Source organism: Oncorhynchus gorbuscha, linkage group LG03 (assembly GCF_021184085.1).
Source record: "Oncorhynchus gorbuscha isolate QuinsamMale2020 ecotype Even-year linkage group LG03, OgorEven_v1.0, whole genome shotgun sequence".
Classification (NCBI taxonomy): Eukaryota; Metazoa; Chordata; class Actinopteri; order Salmoniformes; family Salmonidae; genus Oncorhynchus; species Oncorhynchus gorbuscha.
The window spans coordinates 93,446,997-93,474,496 of record NC_060175.1 but is presented as its reverse complement, the minus strand read 5'-3'; the positions used below and the strand labels follow the sequence as shown (position 1 = coordinate 93,474,496).

The following is a 27,500-nucleotide window of genomic DNA, read 5'->3' as shown; positions in this document are numbered from 1 at the left end:
GTGTGTGTGTGTGTGTGTGTGTGTGTGTGTGTGTGTGTGTGTGTGTGTGTGTGTGTGTGTGTGCATTCGTGCGTGCATGTGCGTGTGCCTTTTTATATGTGTGCTAGTATGTGAAAGATTTCTGTGTTTTCTGGGCAGACAGCCACTGCTTAGTGCCCCCCAGTGGCCAGACTGTCACTGTGCCTGCATCTCAATTTCAAGGGCTTTATTGGCATGAGAAACATATGTTAACATTACCAAAGCAAGTGAGGTAGATAATATGCAAACGTGAAATAAACAATAAAAATAAAGAGTAAACATTTCAAAGTTCCAAAAGAATGAAGACATTTCAAATGTCATATCATGTCTATATGCAGTGTTGTAACAATGTGCAAATGGTTAAAGTACAAAAGCGAAATAAATAAACATAAATATGGGTTGTATTTACAATGGTATTTGTTCTTCACAGGTCACAAATCTTGCTGATGTGATGGCATGGTATGGAATTTCACCCAGTAGATATGGGAGTTTATCAAAATTGTGTTTGTTTTCAAATTATTTGTGTGTCTGTGTAATCTGAGGGAAATATGTGTCTCTAATATGGTCATACATTTGGCAGGAAGTTAGGAAGTGCAGCTCAGTTTCCACCTCATTTTGTGGGCAGTGTGCACATAGCCTGTCTTCTCTTGAGAGCCAAATCTATGCTCAAAGAGTCTGTACATAGTCAAAGCTTTCCTTAAGTTTGGGTCAGTCACAGTGGTCAGGTATTCTGCCACTGTGTACTCTCTTTTTAGGGCCAAATAACATTCTAGTTTGCTCTGTTTTTTTGTTACTTCTTTCCAATGTGTCAAATAATTATCCTTTTGTTTTCTTATGATTTGGTTGGGTCTAATTGTGTTGCTTTCCTGGGGCTCTGTGGGGTGTGTTTGTGTTTGTGAACAGAGCCCCAGGACCAGCTTGCTTAGGGGGACTCTTCTCCAGGTTCATCTCTCTGTAGATGATGGCTTTGTTATGGGAGGTTTGGGAATCGCTTCCTTTTAGGTGGTTGTAGAATTTAACTTCTCTTCTCTGGATTTTGGTCATTAGTGGGTATCGGCCTAATTCTGCTCTGCATGCATTATTTGGCGTTCTACATTGTACACGGAGGATATTTTAGCAGATTTTGTGAATCTTTGTTGGTGAGAGGACCAAAAGAAAAGGAAATGTTTTGTCTATTTTTATTTTTATTGATTTATTTCACCTTTATTTAACCAGTTATGCAAGTTGAGAACAAGTTCTCATTTACAATTGCGACCTGGCCAAGATAAAGCAAAGCAATTCGACAGATACAACGACACAGAGTTACACATGGAGTAAAACAAACATACAGTCAATAATACAGTATAAACAAGTCTATATACAATGTGAGCAAATTAGGTGAGAAGGGAGGTAAAGGCAAAAAAGGCCATGGTGGCAAAGTAAATACAATATAGCAAGTAAAACACTGGAATGGTAGTTTTGCAATGGAAGAATGTGCAAATTAGAAATAAAAATAATGGGGTGCAAAGGAGCAAAATAAATAAATTAATTAAATACAGTTGGGAAAGAGGTAGTTGTTTGGGCTAAATTATAGGTGGGCTATGTACAGGTGCAGTAATCTGTAAGATGCTCTGACAGTTGGTGCTTAAAGCTAGTGAGGGAGATAAGTTTCTCCAGTTTCAGAGATTTTTGTAGTTCGTTCCAGTCATTGGCAGCAGAGAACTGGAAGGAGAGGCGGCCAAAGAAAGAATTGGTTTTGGGGGTGACTAGAGAGATATACCTGCTGGAGCGTGTGCTACAGGTGGGAGATGCTATGGTGACCAGCGAGCTGAGATAAGGGGGGACTTTACCTAGCAGGGTCTTGTAGATGACATGGAGCCAGTGGGTTTGGCGATGAGTATGAAGCGAGGGCCAGCCAACGAGAGCGTACAGGTCGCAATGGTGGGTAGTATATGGGGCTTTGGTGACAAAACGGATTGCACTGTGATAGACTGCATCCAATTTGTTGAGTAGGGTATTGGAGGCTATTTTGTAAATGACATCGCCAAAGTCGAGGATTGGTAGGATGGTCAGTTTTACAAGGGTATGTTTGGCAGCATGAGTGAAGGATGCTTTGTTGCGAAATAAGAAGCCAATTCTAGATTTAACTTTGGATTGGAGATATTTGATTTGGGTCTGGAAGGAGAGTTTACAGTCTAACCAGACACCTAAGTATTTGTAGTTCTCCACGTATTCTAAGTCAGAGCCGTCCAGAGTAGTGATGTTGGACAGGCGGGTAGGTGCAGGTAGCGATCGGTTGAAGAGCATGCATTTAGTTTTACTTGTATTTAAGAGCAATTGGAGGCCACGGAAGGAGAGTTGTATGGCATTGAAGCTTGCCTGGAGGGTTGTTAACACAGTGTCCAAAGAAGGGCCGGAAGTATACAGAATGGTGTCGTCTGCATAGAGGTGGATCAGGGACTCATCAGCAGCAAGAGCGACCTCATTGATGTATACAGAGAAGAGAGTCGGTCCAAGAATTGAACCCTGTGGCACCCCCATAGAGACTGCCAGAGGTCCGGACAGCAGACCCTCCGATTTGACACACTGAACTCTATCAGAGAAGTAGTTGGTGAACCAGGCGAGGCAATCATTTGAGAAACCAAGGCTGTTGAGTCTGCCGATGAGGATGTGGTGGTTGACAGAATCAAAAGCCTTGGCCAGATCAATGAATACGGCTGCACAGTAATGTTTCTTATCAATGGCGGTTAAGATATCGTTTAGGACCTTGAGCGTGGCTGAGGTGCACCCATGACCAGCTCTGAAACCAGATTGCATAGCAGAGAAGGTATGGTGAGATTCGAAATGGTCGGTAATCTGTTTGTTGACTTGGCTTTCGAAGACCTTAGAAAGGCATGGTAGGATAGATATAGGTCTGTAGCAGTTTGGGTCAAGAGTGTCCCCCCCTTTGAAGAGGGGGATGACCGCAGCTGCTTTCCAATCTTTGGGAATCTCAGACGACACGAAAGAGAGGTTGAACAGGCTAGTAATAGGGGTGGCAACAATTTCGGCAGATAATTTTAGAAAGAAAGGGTCCAGATTGTCTAGCCCGGCTGATTTGTAGGGGTCCAGATTTTTCAGCTCTTTCAGAACATCAGCTGAATGGATTTGGGAGAAGGAGAAATGGGGAAGGCTTGGGCGAGTTGCTGTTGGGGGTGCAGTGCTGTTGACCGGGGTAGGAGTAGCCAGGTGGAAAGCATGGCCAGCCGTAGAAAAATGCTTATTGAAATTCTTAATTATGGTGGATTTATCAGTGGTGACAGTTATTGAAATAACATCAAATTTATCAGAAATACAGTGTAGACATTGTTAATGTTGTAAATGACTATTGTAGTTGGATTTTTTTGTTTGTTTTTAGGCAGATTAAAAAAGCAATAAAACTGGCCTTCTTTAGACTAGTTGAGTGTCTGGAGAATCAGCATTTGTGGGTTTGATTACAGGCTCAAAATGGCCAGAAACAAAGACCTTTCTTCTGAAACTCATCAGTCTATTATTTTTCTGAGAAATTAAGGCTATTCCATGCAAGAAATTGCCAAGAAACTGAAGATCTCGTACAACGCTGTGTACTACTCCCTTCACAGAACAGCGCAAACTGGCTCGAACCAGAATAAAAAGAGGCGTGGGATGCCCCGGTGCACGACTGAGCAGGAAGACAAGTACATTAGAGTGTCTAGTTTGATAAACAGATCCCTCACAAGTCCTCAACGGGCAGCTTCATTAAATAGTACCCGCAAAACACCAGTCTCAACGTCAATGTTGAAAAGCTGACTCTGGGATGCTGGCTTTCTAGGCAGAGTTGCAAAGAAAAAGCCATATCTCAGACTGGCCAATAAAAATAAAAGATTAAGATGGACAAAAGAACACAGACACTAGACAGAGGAAGATTGGAAAAAAGTGTTATGGACAGACAAATCTAGGTTTGAAGTGTTCGGATATGTCTGTTGCCCAAAATCATTTCTATTAATTTCAATCACAAAGAACATTTGTGAGACGCAGACAAAATAAAAAGATGCAGTAGGAATGCTTCTGTCATGCATGGTGGAGGCAATGTGATGGTCTGGGGGTGGTTTGGTGGTGGTAAAGTGGGAGATTTGTTCAGGGTAAAAGGGATCTTGAAGAAGGAACGCTATCACTCCATTTTGCAACGCCATGCCATACCCTGTGGATGGTGCTTAATTGGAGCCAAACCACAGCTCCAAACTATGCAAGAACTATTTAGGGAAGAAGCAGTCAGCTGGTATTCTGTCTATAATGGAGTGGCCAGCACATTCACCGGTTCTCAAAATTATTCAGCCCCTTTACTTTCAGTGCAGCAAACTCTTTCCAGAAGTTCATTGAGGATCTCTGAATGATCCAATGTTGACCTAAATGACTAATGATGATAAATACAATCCACCTGTGTGTAATCAAGTCTCCGTATCAATTCACCTGCACTGTGATAGTCTCAGAGGTCCATTAAAAGCGCAGAGAGCATCATGAAGAACAAGGAACACACCAGGCAGGTCCGAGATACTGTTGTTAAGAAGTTTAAAGCCGGATTTGGATACAAAAAGATTTCCCAAGCTTTAAACATCCCAAGGAGCACTGTGCAAGCGATAATATTGAAATGGAAGGAGTATCAGACCACTGCAAATCTACCAAGACCTGGCCGTCCCTCTAAACTTTCAGCTCATACAAGGAGAAGACTGATCAGAGATGCAGCCAAGAGGCCCATGATCACTCTGGATGAACTGCAGAGATCTACAGCTGAGGTGGGAGACTCTGTCCATAGTACAACAATCAGTCGTATATTGCACAAATCTGGCCTTTATGGAAGAGTGGCAAGAATAAAGCCATTTCTTAAAGATATCCATAAAAAGTGTTGTTTAAAGTTTGCCACAAGCCACCTGGGAGACACACCAAACATGTGGAAGAAGGTGCTCTGGTCAGATGAAACCAAAATTGAACTTTTTGGCCACAATGCAAAACGTTATGTTTGGCGTAAAAGCAACACAGCTCATCACCCTGAACACACCATCCCCACTGTCAAACATGGTGGTGGCAGCATCATGGTTTGGGCCTGCTTTTCTTCAGCAGGGACAGGGAAGATGATTAAAATTGATGGATGGAGCCAAATACAGGACCATTCTGGAAGAAAACCTGATGGAGTCTGCAAAAGACCTGAGACTGGGAAGGAGATTTGTCTTCCAACAAGACAATGATCCAAAACATAAAGCAAAATCTACAATGGAATGGTTCAAAAATAAACATATCCAGGTGTTAGAATGGCCAAGTCAAAGTCCAGACCTAAATCCAATTGAGAATCTGTAGTAAGAACTGAAAACTGCTGTTCACAAATGCTCTCCATCCAACCTCACTGAGCTCGAGCTGTTTTGCAAGGAGGAATGGGAAAAAATGTCAGTCTCTCGATGTGCAAAACTGATAGAGACATACCCCAAGCGACTTACAGCTGTAATCGCAGCAAAAGGTGGCGCTACAAAGTATTAACTTAAGGGGGCTGAATAATTTTGCACTCCCAATTTTTCAGTTTTAGATTTGTAAAAAAAGTTTGAAATATCCAATAAATGTCGTTCCACTTCATGATTGTGTCCCACTTGTTGTTGATTCTTCACAAAAAAATACAGTTTTATATCTTTATGTTTGAAGCCTGAAATGTGGCAAAAGGTCGCAAAGTTCAAGGGGGCAGAATACTTTCGCAAGGCACTGTATACTGTATACATATCTCTCTCTCTCTCTCTCTCTCTCTCTCTCTCTCTCTCTCTCTCTCTCTCTCTCTCTCTCTCTCTCTCTCTCTCTCTCTCTCTCTCTCTCGATTCAATTCAAGTCAATTCAAGTGACTTTATTGGCATGGGAAACATGTTAACATTGCCAAAGCAAGTTAAGTAGTTAATATAAAAAAGTGAAATAAACAATAAAAATTAACAGTAAACATTTCTCTCTCTCTCTCTCTCTCTCTCTCTCTCTCTCTCTCTCTCTCTCTCTCTATCTATCTATCTATCTATCTATCTATCTATCTATCTATCTATCTGTCTATCTATCTATCTGTCTATCTGTCTATCTGTCTGTCTGTCTGTCTGTCTGTCTGTCTGTCTGTCTGTCTGTCTGTCTGTCTGTCTGTCTGTCTGTCTGTCTGTACTGCATTCTGTTCAGTTCAGCCTCAGATATGAATGTTTTCCTATTTTGTTTCGGCCCTGTATTCATTACCCAGATTTTTCCTCAGTCTTGACTGCTTCATATCAAATCAAAATCAAATCAAATTTTATTTGTCACATACACATGGTTAGCTGATGTTAATGCGAGTGTAGCGAAATGCTTGTGCTTCTAGTTCCGACAATGCAGTGATAACCAACAAGTAATCTAACTAACAATTCCAAAACTACTGTCTTATACACAGTGTAAGGGGATAAAGAATATGTACATAAGGATATATGAATGAGTGATGGTACAGGGCAGCATACAGTAGATGGTATCGGGTACAGTATATACATATGAGATGAGTATGTAGACAAAGTAAACAAAGTGGCATAGTTAAATTGGCTAGTGATAGATGTATTACATAAGGATGCAGTCGATGATATAGAGTACAGTATATACGTATGCATATGAGATGAATAATGTAGGGTAAGTAACATTATATAAGGTAGCATTGTTTAAAGTGGCTAGTGATGTATTTACATCATTTCCCATCAATTCCCATTATTAAAGTGGCTGGAGTTGGGTCAGTGTCAATGACAGTGTGTTGGCAGCAGCCACTCAATGTTAGTGGTGGCTGTTTAATAGTCTGATGGCCTTGAGATAGAAGCTGTTTTTCAGTCTCTCGATCCCAGCTTTGATGCACCTGTACTGACCTCACCTTCTGGATGATAGCGGGGTGAACAGGCAGTGGCTCGGGTGGTTGATGTCCTTGATGATCTTTATGGCCTTCCTGTAACATCGGGTGTTGTAGGTGTCCTGGAGGGCAGGTAGTTTGGCCCCGGTGATGCGTTGTGCAGACCTCACTACCCTCTGGAGAGCCTTACGGTTGAGGGCGGAGCAGTTGCCGTACCAGGCGGTGATACAGCCCGCCAGGATGCTCTCGATTGTGCATCTGTAGAAGTTTGTGAGTGCTTTTGGTGACAAGCCGAATTTCTTCAGCCTCCTGAGGTTGAAGAGGCGCTGCTGCACCTTCTTCACGACGCTGTCAGTGTGAGTGGACCAATTCAGTTTGTCTGTGATGTGTATGCCGAGGAACTTAAAACTTGCTACCCTCTCCACTACTGTTCCATCGATGTGGATAGGGGGGTGTTCCCTCTGCTGTTTCCTGAAGTCCACAATCATCTCCTTAGTTTTGTTGACGTTGAGTGTGAGGTTATTTTCCTGACACCACACTCCGAGGGCCCTCACCTCCTCCCTGTAGGCCGTCTCGTCGTTGTTGGTAATCAAGCCTACCACTGTTGTGTCGTCCGCAAACTTGATGATTGAGTTGGAGGCGTGCGTGGCCACGCAGTCGTGGGTGAACAGGGAGTACAGGAGAGGGCTCAGAACGCACCCTTGTGGGGCCCCCGTGTTGAGGATCAGCGGGGAGGAGATGTTGTTGCCTACCCTCACCGCCCGTCAGGAAGTCCAGTACCCAGTTGCACAGGGCGGGGTCGAGACCCAGGGTCTCGAGCTTGATGACGAGCTTGGAGGGTACTATGGTGTTGAATGCCGAGCTGTAGTCGATGAACAGCATTCTCACATAGGTATTCCTCTTGTCCAGGTGGGTTAGGGCAGTGTGCAGTGTGGTTGAGATTGCATCGTCTGTGGACCTATTTGGGCGGTAAGCAAATTGGAGTGGGTCTAGGGTGTCAGGTAGGGTGGAGGTGATATGGTCCTTGACTAGTCTCTCAAAGCACTTCATGATGACGGAAGTGAGTGCTACGGGGCGGTAGTCGTTTAGCTCAGTTACCTTAGCTTTCTTGGGAACAGGAACAATGGTGGCCCTCTTGAAGCATGTGGGAACAGCAGACTGGTATATGAATATGTCCGTAAACACATCGGCCAGCTGGTCTGCGCATGCTCTGAGGGCGCGGCTGGGGATGCCGTCTGGGCCTGCAGCCTTGCGAGGGTTAACACGTTTAAATGTCTTACTCACCTCGGCTGCAGTGAAGGAGAGTCCGCATGTTTTCGTTGCAGGCCGTGTCAGTGGCACTGTATTGTCCTCAAAGCGGGCAAAAAAGTTATTTAGTCTGCCTGGGAGCAAGACATCCTGGTCCGTGACTGGGCTGGATTTCTTCTTGTAGTCCGTGATTGACTGTAGACTCTGCCACATGCCTCTTGTGTCTGAGCCGTTGAATTGAGATTCTACTTTGTCTCTGTACTGATGCTTAGCTTGTTTAAAAGCCTTGCGGAGGGAATAGCTGCATTGTTTATATTCGGTCATGTTACCAGACACCTTGCCCTGATTAAAAGCAGTGGTTCGCGCTTTCAGTTTCACGCGAATGCTGCCATCAATCCACGGTTTCTGGTTAGGGAATGTTTTTATCGTTGCTATGGGAACGACATCTTCAACGCACGTTCTAATGAACTCGCACACCGAATCAGCGTATTCGTCAATATTTTTATCTGACGCAATACGAAACATGTCCCAGTCCACGTGATGGAAGCAGTCTTGGAGTGTGGAGTCAGCTTGGTCAGACCAGCGTTGGACAGACCTCAGCGTGGGAGCCTCTTGTTTAAGTTTCTGTCTGTAGGCAGGGATCAACAAAATGGAGTCGTGGTCAGCTTTTCCGAAAGGGGGACGGGGCAGGGCCTTATATGCGTCGCGGAAGTTAGAGTAACAATGATCCAAGGTTTTTCCACCCCTGGTTCGTTCAGAGCCATCGATGTGTCTGCTTGGGGGGGGGGGGTATATACGGCTGTGATTATAATCGAAGAGAATTCTCTTGGTAGATAATGCAGTCTACATTTGATTGTGAGGAATTCTAAATCAGGTGAACAGAAAGATTTGAGTTCCTGTATGTTTCTTTTATCATACCATGTCTCGTTAGTCATGAGGCATACGCCCCCGCCACTCTTCTTACCAGAAAGATGTTTGTTTCTGTCGGCGCGATGCGTGGAGAAACCCGTTGGCTGCACCGCCCCGGATAGCGTCTTCCCGGTGAGCCATGTTTCCGTGAAGCAGAGGACGTTACAGTCTCTGATGTCCCTCTGGAATGCTACCCTTGCTCGGATTTCATCAACCTTGTTGTCAAGAGACTGGATATTGGCAAGAAGAATGCTAGGGAGTGGTGCGCGATGTGCCCGTGTCCTGAGTCTGACCAGAAGACCGCTACGTTTCCCTCTTTTACGAAGTCATTTTGTTTGGGGGTCGCTGCATGGAAACAATTCCGTTGACCTGTTTGTAAGGCAGAACACAGGATCCGCGTCGCGGAAAACATATTCTTGGTCGTACTGATGGTGAGTTGACGCTGATCTTATATTCAGTAGTTCTTCTCGACTGTATGTAATGAAACCTAAGATGACCTGGGGTACTAATGTAAGAAATAACACGTAAAAAAAAAAAACTGCATAGTTTCCTAGGAACGCGAAGCGAGGTGGCCATCTCTGTCGGCGCCGGAAGTTCCTGGTTCACAAATCACAGCCGTTCCAAAAGCAGCTCTATCTGAATTCCTTGGCTGTGCTGTTTCAAAAACAAGCATCTGACACCAAACACTCATAAAATGACTATGGGTGCACTGAGCTGAGGCTGAGCTGTGAGGCTGAGCTGTGGGGCAGTGAGGCAAAGAGAGCTGTGAGACAGAGAGCTGTGAGACAGAGAGCTGTGAAGCAGAGAGCTGTGAGGCAGTGAGGCAGAGAGCTGTGAGACAGAGAGCTGTTAGACAGAGAGCTGTGAGACAGAGAGCTGTGAGGCAGAGAGCTGTGAGGCAGTGAGGCAGAGAGCTGTGAGACAGAGAGCTGTGAGGCAGTGAGGCAGAGAGCTGTGAGACAGAGAGCTGTGAGCCAGTGAGGCAGAGAGCTGTGAGACAGAGAGCTGTGAGGCAGTGAGGCAGAGAGCTGTGAAGCAGTGAGGCAAAGAGGCAGAGAGCTGTGAGGCAGAAAGGCAGGCTGCTGTGCTGGGTTGGCAGAATGAACAGAGAGCCTCTTTATTGTGGAGTTGTGGAGTATGGCATAGCCTGGAATCACTGCAAAAATAATGGAAGAATTTAAAAACTGCACAAACAAGTGCCCCCTCCCTCCATCTTTTCTCCAGTTAACTTATTTCATTCTCTTCAGTACATTTTTTTGCTCTTCCTTCTACTACTCACTCTTCAACTCTCACAGTTTCTCATATCTCTCTGTGTTGATATGTCACTCTTCAACTCTCACAGTTTCTCATATCTCTGTGTTCATATGTCACTCTTCAACTCTCACAGTTTCTCATATCTCTCTGTGTTGATATGTCACTCTTCAACTCACAGTTTCTCATATCTCTCTGTGTTGATATGTAACTCTTCAACTCTCACAGTTTCTCATATCTCTCTGTGTTGATATGTAACTCTTCAACTCTCACAGTTTCTCATATCTCTCTGTGTTGATATGTCACTCTTCAACTCTCACAGTTTCTCATATCTCTCTGTGTTGATATGTCACTCTTCAACTCTCACAGTTTCTCATATCTCTCTGTGTTGATATGTCACTCTTCAACTCTCACAGTTTCTCATATATCTCTGTGTTGATATGTAACTCTTCAACTCTCACAGTTTCTCATATCTCTATGTGTTGATATGTCACTCTTCAACTCTCACAGTTTCTCATATCTCTCTGTGTTGATATGTAACTCTTCAACTCTCACAGTTTCTCATATCTCTCTGTGTTGATATGTCACTCTTCAACTCTCACAGTTTCTCATATCTCCCTGTGTTGATATGTCACTCTTCAACACTCACAGTTTCTCATATCTCTCTGTGTTGATATGTCACTCTTCAACTCTCACAGTTTCTCATATCTCTCTGTGTTCATATGTCACTCTTCAACTCTCACAGTTTCTCATATCTCTCTGTGTTGATATGTCACTCTTCCCTTCCACCCCACCCCACCCCTCCCCATACCTGTTTTGACCATTATGTTGTAGTTTGCACATCCCTCTGAAATTGCTTGTTTGGAATAAACTGTTCAGTGTTCCAGAAATATCAATACTCAGAGTTGATGTAAGGTGAACAGTGTTTGTAGAAAATAAAGAACATTTGGACAATACTCCAAATTTTATCATTACTTAATGTGACAGTAGTTATTCTTCATTGTGTAGATTGGAAAAACAATGTTCCTCTTTTTGTGTGTCTTCTGATAGATGCGTCATATGATAATTCCAACCAGAACTCTCCTGAGCCAACCAGAACCTGTGCCCCTCATCCACTCCAGTGCCCTGATAGGCTGCCTCTGGAAGAACTTTCCAGGGTCTTCCAGGTGGTGTGTGTCTGATATTCCCCAGCCTAACAGCCTGAGACAGAGGGTCTGTCTGGGATACCACCGGCCTTCTGGGTACTCCTCTCCTCTCTGTTACCATGGCTACCAACAGGGAGCGGCAGGTGGGTCACATGACAGGGTTTCCACCAGATGTCTACCCATTTGCCTTCAACATGCGGAACCACTCCCCCTTCGACCTGCTGGCCAATAGCAGACTGTTTGGGAGGTTCAGCACAGACCTCCCTAAAGAAATGGCTGCACTCTGTAAGTGATGTTACACAAGTGTGTGTGTGTGTGTGTGTGTGTGTGTGTGTGTGTGTGTGTGTGTGTGTGTGTGTGTGTGTGTGTGTGTGTGTGTGTGTGTGTGTGTGTGTGTGTGTGTGTGTGTGTGTGTGTGTGTGTGTGTGTGTGTGTGTGTGTGTGTGTGTGTGTGTGTGTGTGTGTGTGTGTGTGTGTGTGTGTGTGTGTGTGTGTGTGTGTGTGTGTGTGTACCCAATTATGCATGAGTGTGTGTGTCATTATTACATTTTGAAACAGAAAATGCGAACTTTTAATTGAACATGCATTCATCTGTTTGATACAAGAGGCAATGAGATAAAGAATGTAAAGAACAAGGGGGAGACCTAGTCAGTTGCACAACTGAATGCATTCAACTGAAATCTGTCTTCCACATTTAACCCCCTCGAATGGAGCAGTTCCATAAAATTGTGTTGATTATTTGTTGCAGGTTTGTTTTTTTAGGATGCTGCTTTAGATGATGCCGTGGTTCCAAACTCTGAGAGTCAGTAAAGTAAAGCAGGCGTCCATTAAACAAGTCTCAAATAACAGACAAAACAATATCCTTTTCACATGAGGTGGTGAAAGGCGTGTATGTCGGGGATTGTGATGGCAACAGCTGAGTAAAAGCTACCGAGCCCCCCCACCTCTCTGTGTGCATTCTCTCTCTCTCGCTCTCTTTCTCCTCTCTCTTCCTCTCTCTCTCCCTTCCTCTCCTCAGCACAGCATGCCTGAGCATCTCTCCAGCCTTTCAGATGTCAATCACTACCTCCCCCTGCTGCTGGCCACTTTATCCTCAAGGTATTTAGAGAGAGAGAGAGAGAGAGAGAAACAGAGAGAGAGAATTTAAGGAGAGCACCCTAAGGTAATATCCTAGTGTGGTGGAATCCAAGAACCCACCCTGCTAGGAAAACACAGACCTCTCTGTCTGTCTTTCATGTAGAAATTTGAAGCACACCACTCTCGTGCACTCACAATGAATGAAATCTCCTTCATTGATAAATACTGGCATGTGTTAAAACAAAAACCAGTATCAAAGGGTCACAGGTCACAAACGGTTAAATTGTTGTTCATACCTGCATGGATTAGATGGTTGTCAGATCTTTATTTGAAAAGAGAATCTGTTCTCAATAAGTTACGTGTTATATGCAAAAGTATGTGGACACTCCTTCAAATGAGTGGATTTGGCTATTTCAGCCATACCCGTTGCTAACAGGGGAATAAAGGACACAGCCATGCAATCTCCATAGACAAACATTGGCAGTAGAATTGCCTTACCGAAGAGCTCAGTAACTTTTATAGTGGCACCGTCATATGATGCTACCTTTCAAACAAATCATTTCATCAAATGTCTGTCCTGCTGGAGCTGTCCCGGTCAACTATAAGTGCTGTTATTGTGAAGTTGAAACGTCTAAGAGCAACAACGGCTCATCTGTGTAGTGGTAGGCCACACAAGATCACAGAACAGGACCGTCAAGTGCTGAAGCTTGCAGTGCATAAAAATGGTCTGTCCTCAGTTGCAACAGTCACTAACTACCGAGTTCCAAATTACATCTGAAAGCAATGTCAGCGCAATAACTGTTCGTCGCGAGCTTCTTGAAATGGGTTTCCAAGGTCGAGCAGCCGCACACAAGCCTAAGATCACCATGCGCAATGCCAAGCGTCGGCTTGGAGCAGTGGAAACACGTTCTCTGGAGTGATGAGTCACGCTTCACAGTCTGGCAGTCAACGGACAAATCTGGGTTAGGCGAATGCCAGGCAAATGCCAGGAGAACGCTACCTGCCCGAATGCATAGTGCCAACTGTAAAGTTTGGTGGATGGTGGAATGCTACATTGTCCCATGCAATCACAAATGTCCTCATGTTTTCTCCCAACTGTTCCCTTTCTGCTTCTGGCACCAGTTGTTGGTGGAGGTCATCTAAAACCAAAAGAAGGTGCTCAGTGTTGTAGGAACCAATCTGGCATTTCTGCAGGACAAAAGCAGCACTCCAGATTGTAGCACACATTGTGATATTTGCTCCTCTCTGACCCAGCACATCAACGGCACCCTTTCCCCGATGACGTTTGTTCCCAGCCGACATGTTTTTGCCAGGTTAAACCCTGCCTCATCTACATAAATGATTTCATCTGATTAGCCTCCAACTCCATGACTCTCTGAAAGAATTCAAACACAGTATGTGTAAATGCTTTTCAGTATGTCCTACTCTATGGTACTAGGGTAGTATCAGGTCTGTGGGGGTGAGGGATAGTAGGGTAGTATCAGGTCTGTGGGGGTGAGGGGTAGTGGGGTAGTATCAGGTCTGTGGGGGTGAGGGATAGTAGGGTAGTATCAGGTCTGTGGGGGTGAGGGTAGTAGGGTAGTATCAGGTCTGTGGGGGTGAGGGGTAGTAGGGTAGTATCAGGTCTGTGGGGGTGAGGGATAGTAGGGTAGTATCAGGTCTGTGGGGGTGAGGGATAGTAGGGTAGTATCAGGTCTGTGGGGGTGAGGGATAGTAGGGTAGTATCAGGTCTGTGGGGGTGAGGGATAGTAGGGTAGTATCAGGTCTGTGGGGGTGAGAGGTAGTAGGGTAGTATCAGGTCTGTGGGGGTGAGAGGTAGTAGTGTAGTATCAGGTCTGTGGGGGTGAGAGGTAGTAGTGTAGTATCAGGTCTGTGGGGGTGAGAGGTAGTAGTGTAGTATCAGGTCTGTGGGGGTGAGAGGTAGTAGTGTAGTATCAGGTCTGTGGGGGTGAGAGGTAGTAGTGTAGTATCAGGTCCGTGGAGGTGAGGGGTTGTAGTGTAGTATCAGGTTCGTGGGTGTGCCCTATGGGCACTGGTAGAGTCATATGGGCACTGGTAGAGTCATATGGGCACTGGTAGAGTCCTATGGGCACTGGTAGAGTCATATAGGCACTGGTAGAGTCATATAGGCACTGGTAGAGTCATATAGGCACTGGTAGAGTCATGTGGGCACTGGTAGAGTCATATGGGCACTGGTAGAGTCCGAAGGGCACTGACAGAGTTGCTTGGTAAAGCTCCGCCTTAGCTCACTGGTCACCAACACCCACCAGTAGCACGCGCTCCAGCAGGTATATTTCACTGGTTATCCCCAAAGCCAACACCTCCTTTGGCCGCCTTTCCTTCCAGTTCTCTGCTGCCAATTACTGAAACGAATTTCAAAAATCACTGACGTTGGAGACTTATATCTCCCTCACTAACTTTAAGCATCAGCTGTCAGAGAAGCTTACAGATCGCTGCATCTGTACACAGCCCATCTGTAAATAGCCCATCCAACCAACTACCTACCTCATCCCTCATATTTGTTTTTGTTTTTCTGCTCTTTTGCACACCAGTATTTCTATTTGCACATCCTCATCTGTACATATATCACTCCAGTGTAATTACTTTGCAACTGTTGGCCTATTTATTGCCGTACCTCCTTATTTCATTTGCACACTATATACAGATTTCTGTTGTGTTATTGACTGTATGTTTGTTTATCCCATGTGTAACTCTGTGTTGTTTTTGTCACACTGCTTTCCTTTATCTTGGCCAGGTCGCAGTTGTAAATGAAAACTTGTTCTCAACTTGCCTACCTGGTTAAATAAAGGTGACATAAAAATGTATTACATTTTTTAAATTGTATATGGGCCCTGGTCAAAATTAGTGCACTACATAGGGAATATGGTGCCATTTGGGACGCAAACATGAGTTAGTTAACTTAACAGGAGTTAGTTGGCTTAACAGGCCTGTTCATTGTTGTCAGAGCTGTGTGTGTGTGTGTGTGTGTGTGTGTGTGTGTGTGTGTGTGTGTGTGTGTGTGTGTGTGTGTGTGTGCGTGTGTGCGTGCGTGCGTGCGTGCGTGCGTGCGTGCGTGCGTGCGTGTGTGCGTGCGTGTGTGCGTGCGTGCGTGTGTGTGCGTGCGTGCGTGCGTGTGTGTGTGTGTGTGTAGGTGTTGGGTGTTCACTATGCTGCTCACGCAGGTAGCTATGCCGACAGGTTGGAGCACCTCCTCCCACAGTCGCCGTGGTGATGCGATGTTGGTACAGGCATTTTGGAAATACCTGTTTTATAGAGCGGGAGAGCAGGAGAGAGGCAGAGAGTGAGAGAGAGGCAGAGAAAGAGAGAGAGGCAGAGAGAGAGAGAGAGAAAGAGAGAGAGAGGAGGGCGTGACAGGTTCCCATGTTCTATTGTGATTGGTTACCTACAAGTGTGATGGTTAAGTAACAGGAGGAGGCTGAGGTGTTTGCCTGTGTTAGTGTGTGTTAGCCTGTGTCTGTGTGTGTGCCTGTGTCTTTGTGTGCGCCTGTGTCTGTGTGTGTAGTAGGCCCTGTCCTTACGTATGTCTGTGTGTACACAAATCTCCATAAGACAATTTGACGTCTCTCTATAGTAGCACGCTGCTCCGCAGAGCAGAGAGCACTGAGGAGAGTAGCTCTGAGTCTGTTATCAGTTGATCCCTAGTATTATGGGAGCCCTTCAAACAAACAGTTGAAGGCCCCTTACCGCCACTTACAGTGTGATAACATCTGCTCTGAGCCCTGAAACACTTCTGTAAGCTCTCACCAATCAGAGTTGTAGGTCTGAGGACCTGGGCCAGAGATGTTTTGAAACACTAGTCGGTCATTTCCTTCAGTCCACATGGATGTAGGATGGAGAGAACCACCACCAAAGGCCTTTTTCTCGGAGGCCTGTAGTCCAGCAGAGTCCATTCATTACAACATAATGTTTCACCCTGCTTCGGTGGAGTTGATCTCTTTGCTCAATTCAATTCAATTTCAATTCTCGGGCTTTATTGGCATGGGAAACATATGCTTACATTGCCACAGCAAGTGAAGTAGATAATAAACCGTGTGAAATAAATTATCTCTTTCTCTCTCTCTCTCTCTCTCTCTCTCTCTCTCTCTCTCTCTCTCTCTCTCTCTCTCTCTCTCTCTCTCTCTCTCTCTCTCTCTCTCTCTCTCTCGCTCTCTCTCTGTCTGTTATAATAAGCATTGTAATAATAAAATGGAATGGTGTGCTTGTTTGAACTTGTCTGTCTAAAAGACCCTCTGTGTGTTCTTCACTGCCCCAGATGGAATAGGGTGGTACTGACAGCCTGTTTATGCAACAGTGGGTTGCACATGTACACACGCCCACATACACACACACACACACACACTCACACACACACACACACACACACACACACACACACACACACACACACACACACACACACACACACACACACACACACACACACACACACACACACACACACACACACACACACACACACACACACACACACACACACACACACACACAAGGACCACTAAGTCAAGCAGGCTGTGAAAAGGACTTAAATGTCCCAGGAAAAATCTTCATGCAGAGTGACATAATTAAAAACACCCTTCCATTGCATTCTTAAACACACACACACACACACATACACACACACACACACAACGAGGTCATGTTGGCTTAGGGAGCTCAGGGATTGATGAAAAGGAGCCATTTTGGTGGGAAGAGGTACAAGACGAAATGGAAAACTAAACATTAAAACAAGACAGAAAAGGATAGAACAGGAAATGTTTCCTCAGAGGGGAGTGGAGAGAGCACAAACAGCACTTTGTACCTAATTCAGATTTTTATAAATCTACAGTTGAAGTGTTGGGTTTCAGTCCAGCCCTCAACTGGTGAAGGTGGTGTGTGGTGTGTGTGTTTCTGTGTGTGTGTGTTATGTGATATGTGGTGTATGGGGTGTGTGTTTGTGTGTGTGCACGAGAGAGAGACGGAGAGGGTGCAGGGGGGGGGGCAGATAAAGAGAGTGTGAGCGAGCTATGTATGGTAAATGAACATGCATGAGCTAAGGCCTTTAGTCAGGTGAGTCATCCAGGGGAGATGTATAGTCAGGTGAGTCATCTAGGGGAGATGGTTAGTCAGGTATAGTCAGGTGAGTCATCCAGGGGAGATGTATAGTCAGGTGTGTCACCTAGGGGAGATGTATAGTCAGGTGAGTCATCCAGGGGAGATGTATAGTCAGGTGTGTCACCTAGGGGAGATGTATAGTCAGGTGAGTCATCCAGGGGAGATGTATAGTCAGGTGTGTCACCTAGGGGAGATGTATAGTCAGGTGAGTCATCCAGGGGAGATGTATAGTCAGGTGTGTCACCTAGGGGAGATGTATAGTCAGGTGAGTCACCCAGGGGAGATGTATAGTCAGGTGAGTCATCCAAGGGAGATGTATAGTCAGGTGAGTCATCCAGGGGAGATGTATAGTCAGGTATAGTCAGGTGAGTCATCCAGGGGAGATGTATAGTCAGGTGTGTCACCTAGGGGAGATGTATAGTCAGGTGAGTCATGCAGGGGAGATGTATAGTCAGGTGCGTCACTCAGAGGAGATGGATAGTCAGGTGAGTCAGCCAGAGGAGATGTATAGTCAGGTGAGTCATCTAGGGGAGATGTATAGTCAGGTGAGTCATCCAGGGGAGATGTATAGTCAGGTGAGTCATCCAGGGGAGATGGATAGTCAGGTGAGTCATCCAGGGGAGATGTATAGTCAGGTGAGTCATCCAGGGGAGATGTATAGTCAGGTGAGTCATCCAGGGGAGATGTATAGTCATGTGAGTCATCCAGGGGAGATGGATAGTCAGGTGAGTCATCCAGGGGAGATGTATAGTCAGGTGAGTCATCTAGGGGAGATGGTTAGTCAGGTATAGTCAGGTGAGTCATCCAGGGGAGATGTATAGTCAGCTGAGTCATCCAGGGGAGATGTATAGTCAGCTGAGTCATCCAGGGGAGATGTATAGTCAGCTGAGTCATCCAGGGGAGATGTATAGTCAGGTGAGTCATCCAGCGGAGATGTATAGTCAGGTGAGCCATCCAGGGGAGATGTATAGTCAGGTGTGTCACCTAGGGGAGATGTATAGTCAGGTGAGTCATCCAGGGGAGATGTATAGTCAGGTGTGTCACCTAGGGGAGATGTATAGTCAGGTGAGTCATCCAGGGGAGATGTATAGTCAGGTGTGTCACCTAGGGGAGATGTATAGTCAGGTGAGTCATCCAGGGGAGATGTATAGTCAGGTGTGTCACCTAGGGGAGATGTATAGTCAGGTGAGTCACCCAGGGGAGATGTATAGTCAGGTGAGTCATCCAAGGGAGATGTATAGTCAGGTGAGTCATCCAGGGGAGATGTATAGTCAGGTATAGTCAGGTGAGTCATCCAGGGGAGATGTATAGTCAGGTGAGTCACCCAGGGGAGATGTATAGTCAGGTGAGTCATCCAGAGGAGATGTATAGTCAGGTGAGTCATCCAGAGGAGATGTATAGTCAGGTGAGTCATCCAGGGGAGATGTATAGTCAGGTGAGTCACCCAGGGGAGATGTATAGTCAGGTGTGTCACCTAGGGGAGATGTATAGTCAGGTGAGTCATGCAGGGGAGATGTATAGTCAGGTGCATCACTCAGAGGAGATGGATAGTCAGGTGAGTCAGCCAGAGGAGATGTATAGTCAGGTGAGTCATCTAGGGGAGATGGATAGTCAGGTGAGTCACCCAGGGGAGATGTATAGTCAGGTGAGTCACCCAGGGGTGATGTATAGCCAGGTGTGTCATCCAGGGGTGATGTATAGCCAGGTGAGTCATCTAGAGGAGATGTATAGTCAGATGTGTCATCTAGGGGAGATCTATAGTCAGTTGTGTCATCCAGGGGAGATTTATAGTCAGGTGAGTCACCCAGGGTGATGTATACTCAGGTGAGTCACCCAGGGGAGATGTATAGTCAGGTGAGTCATCCAGGGGAGATGTATAGTCAGGTGAGTCATCCAGGGGAGATGTATAGTCAGGTGAGTCACCCAGGGGAGATGTATACTCAGGTGAGTCATCTAGAGGAGATGTATAGTCAGATGTGTCATCTAGGGGAGATGTATAGTCAGTTGTGTCATCTAGGGGAGATGTATAGTCAGGTGAGTCACCCAGGGGAGATGTATAGTCAGGTGAGTCACCCATGGGAGATGTATAGTCAGTTGAGTCACCCAGGGGAGATGTATAGTCAGGTGAGTCACCCATGGGAGATGTATAGTCAGGTGAGTCATCCAGGGGAGATGTATAGTCAGGTGAGTCATCCAGGGGAGATGTATAGTCAGGTGAGTCACCCAGGGGAGATGTATAGTCAGTTGTGTCATCCAGGGGAGATTTATAGTCAGGTGAGTCACCCAGGGTGATGTATACTCAGGTGAGTCACCCAGGGGAGATGTATAGTCAGGTGAGTCATCCAGGGGAGATGTATAGTCAGGTGAGTCATCCAGGGGAGATGTATAGTCAGGTGAGTCACCCAGGGGAGATGTATACTCAGGTGAGTCATCTAGAGGAGATGTATAGTCAGATGTGTCATCTAGGGGAGATGTATAGTCAGTTGTGTCATCTAGGGGAGATGTATAGTCAGGTGAGTCACCCAGGGGAGATGTATAGTCAGGTGAGTCACCCATGGGAGATGTATAGTCAGGTGAGTCATCCAGGGGAGATGTATAGTCAGGTGAGTCATCCAGGGGAGATGTATAGTCAGGTGAGTCACCCAGGGGAGATGTATGCTCAGGTGAGTCATCTAGAGGAGATGTATAGTCAGGTGAGTCACCCAGGGGAGATGTATAGTCAAGTGAGTCACCCAGGGGTGATGTATAGCCAGTTGAGTCATCCAGGGGAGATGTATAGTCAGGTGAGTCATCCAGGGGAGATGTCTAGTCAGGTGAGTCACCCAGGGGAGATGTATAGTCAGGTGAGTCACCCAGGGGAGATGTATAGTCAGGTGAGTCATCCAGGGGAGATGTATAGTCAGGTGAGTCACCCAGGGGAGATGTATAGTCAGGTGAGTCACGCAGGGGAGATGTATAGTCAGGTGAGTCATCCAGGGGAGATGTATAGTCAGTTGAGTCACCCAGGAGAGATGTATAGTCAGGTGAGTCACCCAGGGGAGATGTATAGTCAGGTGAGTCATCCAGGGAAGATGTATAGTCAGGTGAGTCACCCAGGGGAGATGTATAGTCAGGTGAGTCACGCAGGGGAGATGTATAGTCAGGGGAGTCATCCAGGGGAGATGTGTAGTCAGTTGAGTCACCCAGGGGTGATGTATAGCCAGTTGAGTCATCCAGGGGAGATGTATAGTCAGGTGAGTCATCCAGGGGAGATGTCTAGTCAGGTGAGTCACCCAGGGGAGATGTATAGTCAGGTGAGTCACCCAGGGGAGATGTATAGTCAGGTGAGTCATCCAGGGGAGATGTATAGTCAGGTGAGTCACCCAGGGGAGATGTATAGTCAGGTGAGTCATCCAGGGGAGATGTATAGTCAGGTGAGTCACTCAGGAGAGATGTATAGTCAAGTGAGTCACCCAGGGGTGATGTATAGCCAGTTGAGTCATCCAGGGGAGATGTATAGTCAGGTGAGTCATCCAGGGGAGATGTATAGTCAGGTGAGTCACCCAGGGGAGATGTATAGTCAGGTGAGTCACCCAGGGGAGATGTATAGACAGGTGAGTCATCCAGGGGAGATGTATAGTCAGTTGAGTCACCCAGGGGAGATGTATAGTCAGGTGAGTCACCCAGGGGTGATGTATAGCCAGGTGTGTCATCCAGGGGTGATGTATAGCCAGGTGAGTCATCTAGGGGAGATGTATAGTCAGATGTGTCATCTAGGGGAGATGTATAGTCAGTTGTGTCATCCAGGGGAGATTTATAGTCAGGTGAGTCACCCAGGGTGATGTATACTCAGGTGAGTCACCCAGGGGAGATGTATAGTCAGGTGAGTCATCCAGGGGAGATGTATAGTCAGGTGAGTCATCCAGGGGAGATGTATAGTCAGGTGAGTCACCCAGGGGAGATGTATACTCAGGTGAGTCATCTAGAGGAGATGTATAGTCAGATGTGTCATCTAGGGGAGATGTATAGTCAGTTGTGTCATCTAGGGGAGATGTATAGTCAGGTGAGTCACCCAGGGGAGATGTATAGTCAGGTGAGTCACCCATGGGAGATGTATAGTCAGGTGAGTCATCCAGGGGAGATGTATAGTCAGGTGAGTCATCCAGGGGAGATGTATAGTCAGGTGAGTCACCCAGGGGAGATGTATACTCAGGTGAGTCATCTAGGGAGATGTATAGTCAGGTGAGTCACCCAGGGGAGATGTATAGTCAAGTGAGTCACCCAGGGGTGATGTATAGCCAGTTGAGTCATCCAGGGGAGATGTATAGTCAGGTGAGTCATCCAGGGGAGATGTATAGTCAGGTGAGTCATCCAGGGGAGATGTATAGTCAGGTGAGTCACCCAGGGGAGATGTATAGTCAGGTGAGTCATCCAGGGAGATGTATAGTCAGGTGAGTCACCCAGGGGAGATGTATAGTCAGGTGAGTCACGCAGGGGAGATGTATAGTCAGGTGAGTCATCCAGGGGAGATGTATAGTCAGTTGAGTCACCCAGGAGAGATGTATAGTCAGGTGAGTCACCCAGGGGAGATGTATAGTCAGGTGAGTCATCCAGGGAAGATGTATAGTCAGGTGAGTCACCCAGGGGAGATGTCATCCAGGGAGATGTAGTCAGGTGAGTCACCAGGGGGAGATGTATAGTCAGGGGAGATGAGTCATCCAGGGGGGAGATGTGTAGTCAGTTGAGTCACCCAGGGGAGATGTATAGTCAGGTGAGTCACCCAGGGGAGATGTATAGTCAGGTGAGTCATCCAGGGGAGATGTATAGTTAGGTGAGTCATCCAGGGGAGATGTATAGTCAGGTGAGTCATCCAGGGAAGATGTATAGTCAGGTGAGTCATCCAGGGGAGATGTATAGTCATTTGAGTCACCCAGGGGAGATGTATAGTCAGGTGAGTCACCCAGGGGAGATGTATAGTCAGGTGAGTCATCCAGGGGAGATGTATAGTCAGGTGAGTCATCCAGGGGAGATGTATAGTCAGGTGAGTCACCCAGGGGAGATGTATAGTTAGGTGAGTCATCCAGGGCAGATGTATAGTCAGGTGAGTCATCTCGAGGATATGTATAGTCAGGTGAGTCATCTCGAGGAGATGTATAGTCAGGTGAGTCACCCAGGGGAGATGTATAGTCAGATGAGTCACCCAGGGGAGATGTATAGTCAGGTGAGTCACCCAGGGAGATGATGTAGTAGTCACCCAGGTGAGTCATCTCCAGAGGAGATGTATAGTCAGATGTGTCATCTAGGGGAGATGTATAGTCAGTTGTGTCATCCAGGGGAGAGATGTATAGTCAGGTGAGTCACCCAGGGTGATGTATACTCAGGTGAGTCAGGGGAGATGTATAGTCAGGTGAGTCATCCAGGGGAGATGTATAGTCAGGTGAGTCATCCAGGGGAGATGTATAGTCAGGTGAGTCATCCAGGGGAGATGTATAGTCAGGTGAGTCACCCAGGGGAGATGTATACTCAGGTGAGTCATCTAGAGGAGATGTATAGTCAGATGTGTCATCTAGGGGAGATGTATAGTCAGTTGAGTCATCCAGGGGAGATGTATAGTCAGGTGAGTCACCCAGGGGAGATGTATAGTCAGGTGAGTCACCCATGGGAGATGTATAGTCAGGTGAGTCATCCAGGGGAGATGTATAGTCAGGTGAGTCATCCAGGGGAGATGTATAGTCAGGTGAGTCACCCAGGGGAGATGTATACTCAGGTGAGTCATCTAGAGGAGATGTATAGTCAGGTGAGTCACCCAGGGGAGATGTATAGTCAAGTGAGTCACCCAGGGGTGATGTATAGTCAGGTGAGTCATCCAGGGGAGATGTATAGTCAGTTGTGTCATCTAGGGGAGATGTATAGTCAGGTGAGTCACCCATGGGAGATGTATAGTCAGGTGAGTCACCCAGGGGAGATGTATAGTCAAGTGAGTCACCCAGGGGTGATGTATAGCCAGTTGAGTCATCCAGGGGAGATGTATAGTCAGGTGAGTCATCCAGGGGAGATGTATAGTCAGGTGAGTCACCCAGGGGAGATGTATAGTCAGGTGAGTCATCCAGGCGAGATGTATAGTCAGGTGAGTCACCCAGGGGAGATGTATAGCCAGTTGAGTCATCCAGGGGAGATGTATAGTCAGGTGAGTCATCCAGGGGAGATGTATAGTCAGGTGAGTCATCCAGGGGAGATGTATAGTCAGGTGAGTCATCCAGGGGAGATGTATAGTCAGTTGAGTCACCCAGGGGAGATGTATAGTCAGGTGAGTCATCCAAGCGAGATGTATAGTCAGGTGAGTCACCCAGGGGAGATGTATAGTCAAGTGAGTCACCCAGGGGTGATGTATAGCCAGTTGAGTCATCCAGGGGAGATGTATAGTCAGGTGAGTCATCCAGGGGAGATGTATAGTCAGGTGAGTCATCCAGGGGAGATGTATAGTCAGGTGAGTCATCCAGGGGAGATGTATAGTCAGTTGTGTCATCTAGGGGAGATGTATAGTCAGGTGAGTCACCCATGGGAGATGTATAGTCAGGTGAGTCATCCAGGGGAGATGTATAGTCAGGTGAGTCATCCAGGGGAGATGTATAGTCAGGTGAGTCACCCAGGGGAGATGTATACTCAGGTGAGTCATCTAGAGGAGATGTATAGTCAGTTGAGTCACCCAGGGGAGATGTATAGTCAGGTGAGTTATCCAGGGGAGATGTATAGTCAGGTGAGTCATCCAGGGGAGATGTATAGTCAGGTGAGTCACCCAGGGGAGATGTATACTCAGGTGAGTCATCTAGAGGAGATGTATAGTCAGGTGAGTCACCCAGGGGAGATGTATAGTCAAGTGAGTCACCCAGGGGTGATGTATAGCCAGTTGAGTCATCCAGGGGAGATGTATAGTCAGGTGAGTCATCCAGGGGAGATGTCTAGTCAGGTGAGTCACCCAGGGGAGATGTATAGTCAGGTGAGTCACCCAGGGGAGATGTATAGTCAGGTGAGTCATCCAGGGGAGATGTATAGTCAGGTGAGTCACCCAGGGGAGATGTATAGTCAGGTGAGTCACGCAGGGGAGATGTATAGTCAGGTGAGTCATCCAGGGGAGATGTATAGTCAGTTGAGTCACCCAGGGGAGATGTATAGTCAGGTGTGTCACCCAGGGGAGATGTATAGTCAGGTGAGTCATCCAGGCGAGATGTATAGTCAGGTGAGTCACCCAGGGGAGATGTATAGTCAAGTGAGTCACCCAGGGGTGATGTATAGCCAGTTGAGTCATCCAGGGGAGATGTATAGTCAGGTGAGTCATCCAGGGGAGATGTATAGTCAGGTGAGTCACCCAGGGGAGATGTATAGTCAGGTGAGTCACCCAGGGGAGATGTATAGTCAGGTGAGTCATCCAGGGGAGATGTATAGTCAGGTGTGTCATCCAGGGGAGATGTATAGTCAGGTGATTAATCTAGGGGAGATGTATAGTCAGGTGAGTCATCCAGGGGAGGTGTATAGTCAGGTGAGTCATTTAGGGGAGATGTATAGTCAGGTGAGTCATCTCGAGGAGATGTATAGTCAGGTGTGTCATCTAGAGGAGATGTATAGTCAGGTGAGTCATCTAGAGGAGATGTATAGTCAGATGTGTCATCTAGGGGAGATGTATAGTCAGATGTGTCATCTAGGGGAGATGTATAGTCAGGTGAGTCACCCAGGGGAGATGTATAGTCAGGTGAGTCACCCAGGAGAGATGTGTAGTCAGGTGAGTCACCCAGGGGTGATGTATAGCCAGGTGAGTCATCCAGGGGAGATGTATAGTCAGGTGAGTCATCCAGGGGTGATGTATAGTCATGTGAGTCACCCAGGGGAGATGTATAGTCAGGTGAGTCACCCAGGGGAGATGTATAGTCAGGTGAGTCATCCAGGGGAGATGTATAGTCAGGTGAGTCACCCAGGGGAGATGTATAGTCAGGTGAGTCATCCAGGGGAGACGTATAGTCAGGTGATTCATCCAGGGGAGATGTATAGTCAGGTGATTCATCTAGGGGAGATGTATAGTCAGGTGAGTCATCCAGGTGAGATGTATAGTCAGGTGATTCATCTAGGGGAGATGTATAGTCAGGTGAGTCATCCAGGGGAGACGTATAGTCAGGTGATTCATCCAGGGGAGATGTATAGTCAGGTGATTCATCTAGGGGAGATGTATAGTCAGGTGAGTCATCCAGGTGAGATGTATAGTCATATAAAAAAATGTGCTATCTACAACCTAAAAGTGTTCTTTGGCTGTTCCCATAGGAAGTTCTCCTATGGGGACAGCCAAAAACCCCCTTTGGAACTCTTTTTTTCTATGAGTGTAGGAGACACCACTCGAGGTTGATGTTGAGGATGGATGGACTGGCGATGGCACGATAGTATCATTCAATGATGATAGAACCGAACAAACACATACCTCATGTACTGTCAATGGGTTTCTGTCCGGGTTGGCGGATGAGTTTACATCCACAGCATGTAGCCACTGTAGTACTAGTAACCCATTATGTGTGTGAACTGTGTGCATATGTGTGTGTTGGTAACCTGAAGCTAGCTAGTTAGCTGTAGCAGTAGGGAGGAGGGAGGGAGGGAGGGAGGGAGGGAGGGAGGGAGGGAGGGAGGGAGGGAGGGAGGGAGGGAGGGAGGGAGGGAGGGAGGGAGGGAGGGAGGGAGGGAGGGAGGGAGGGAGGGAGGGAGGGGTGTTCTATGTCTCTGTCATCACTGGCAATCTGTTTCAGCACATCCACACACTCACATCAGCTATGGAAAGACGGAAAGCTAGACATTCCTTCCAATATCACCATGCCAAGTCTTGTTTATAAGCCCAGAAACCCTGTAAGGAATGACTGTATGCCTTGAGGATAGAGGAAGTAGAAACAATATGTTGTATAGGTCTTATCTATATTTCACATCAGAATGACGAACAGTAGTAAAACCTGATTCACCTCTAGTCTCAAGGAGAGCTTACAGCATGTACAGTCTTCCTGGCAATGCTACCGTAGGGGTTTGATTAGAGAGAGAGAGACAGCGAGGTAGAGAGAGAGAGACAGCGAGGTAGAGAGAGAGAGATAGGGAGGGAGAGACAGAGAGAGAGCGAGACAGACAGAGAGAGAGAGAGACAGCGAGTTAGAGACAGTAGAGAGAGAGAGACAGCGAGGTAGAGAGAGAGAGAGAGAGAGAGACAGCGAGGTAGAGAGAGAGAGATAGAGAGAGAGAGACAGAGAGAGAGCGAGACAGACAGAGAGAGAGACAGTGAGTTAGAGAGAGTAGAGAGAGAGAGACAGCGAGGTAGAGAGAGAGAGTCATCAGAGAGAGAGAGAGGGAGAGAGAGAGAGAGAGAGAGAGAGAGAGAGAGAGAGAGAGAGAGAGACAGCGAGTTAGAGAGAGAGAGAGAGAGAGAGAGAGAGAGAGAGAGTTAGAGAGAGAGAGAGACAGACAGAGAGAGAAACAGCGAGTTAGAGCGAGTAGTCAGAGAGAGAGACAAGAGGGAGGTAGAGAGAGAGAGAGAGAGAGAGAGAGAGAGAGAGAGAGAGAGAGAGAGAGAGAGAGACAGCGAGTTAGAGAGAGAGAGAGAGAGAGAGAGAGAGAGAGAGAGAGAGAGAGAGAGAGAGAGACAGAGAGAGAGAGACAGCGAGTTAGAGAGAGAGAGACAGTGAGTTTGAGAGCGAAAGAGCGAGAGAGTGAGAGAGAGAGAGAAGGGAGACGAGAAAGGTGGGAGTTTCCTAGAAATTTCTTAGAATGTTGTTCTGTCACAAAGCATGACGAAAGAGCAGGTGAGAATTCATAGGATAATTAACTGAAAAGGAAAACAAGAAAAGAAGAGAAAAGCAACCAGAGAACGCTAACAAACTATACAATAAGAAAAGGGA

General features: G+C 46.6%; 1 protein-coding gene across 2 annotated transcripts in view; it reads left to right on the top strand.

Moving 5' to 3' along the window:
- LOC124032260 (retinoic acid receptor gamma-A-like) overlaps positions 1–27,500 on the top strand; it is a 123,362-nt gene that overhangs the window by 23,309 nt on the left and 72,553 nt on the right. For both annotated transcript variants that reach the window (XM_046344519.1, XM_046344518.1), the window contains exon 2: positions 11,324–11,703. In XM_046344519.1, coding sequence (XP_046200475.1) covers positions 11,538–11,703 — 166 coding nt within the window. In that variant the 5' untranslated portion in view covers positions 11,324–11,537. The remainder of the gene's footprint in view (positions 1–11,323; positions 11,704–27,500) is intronic.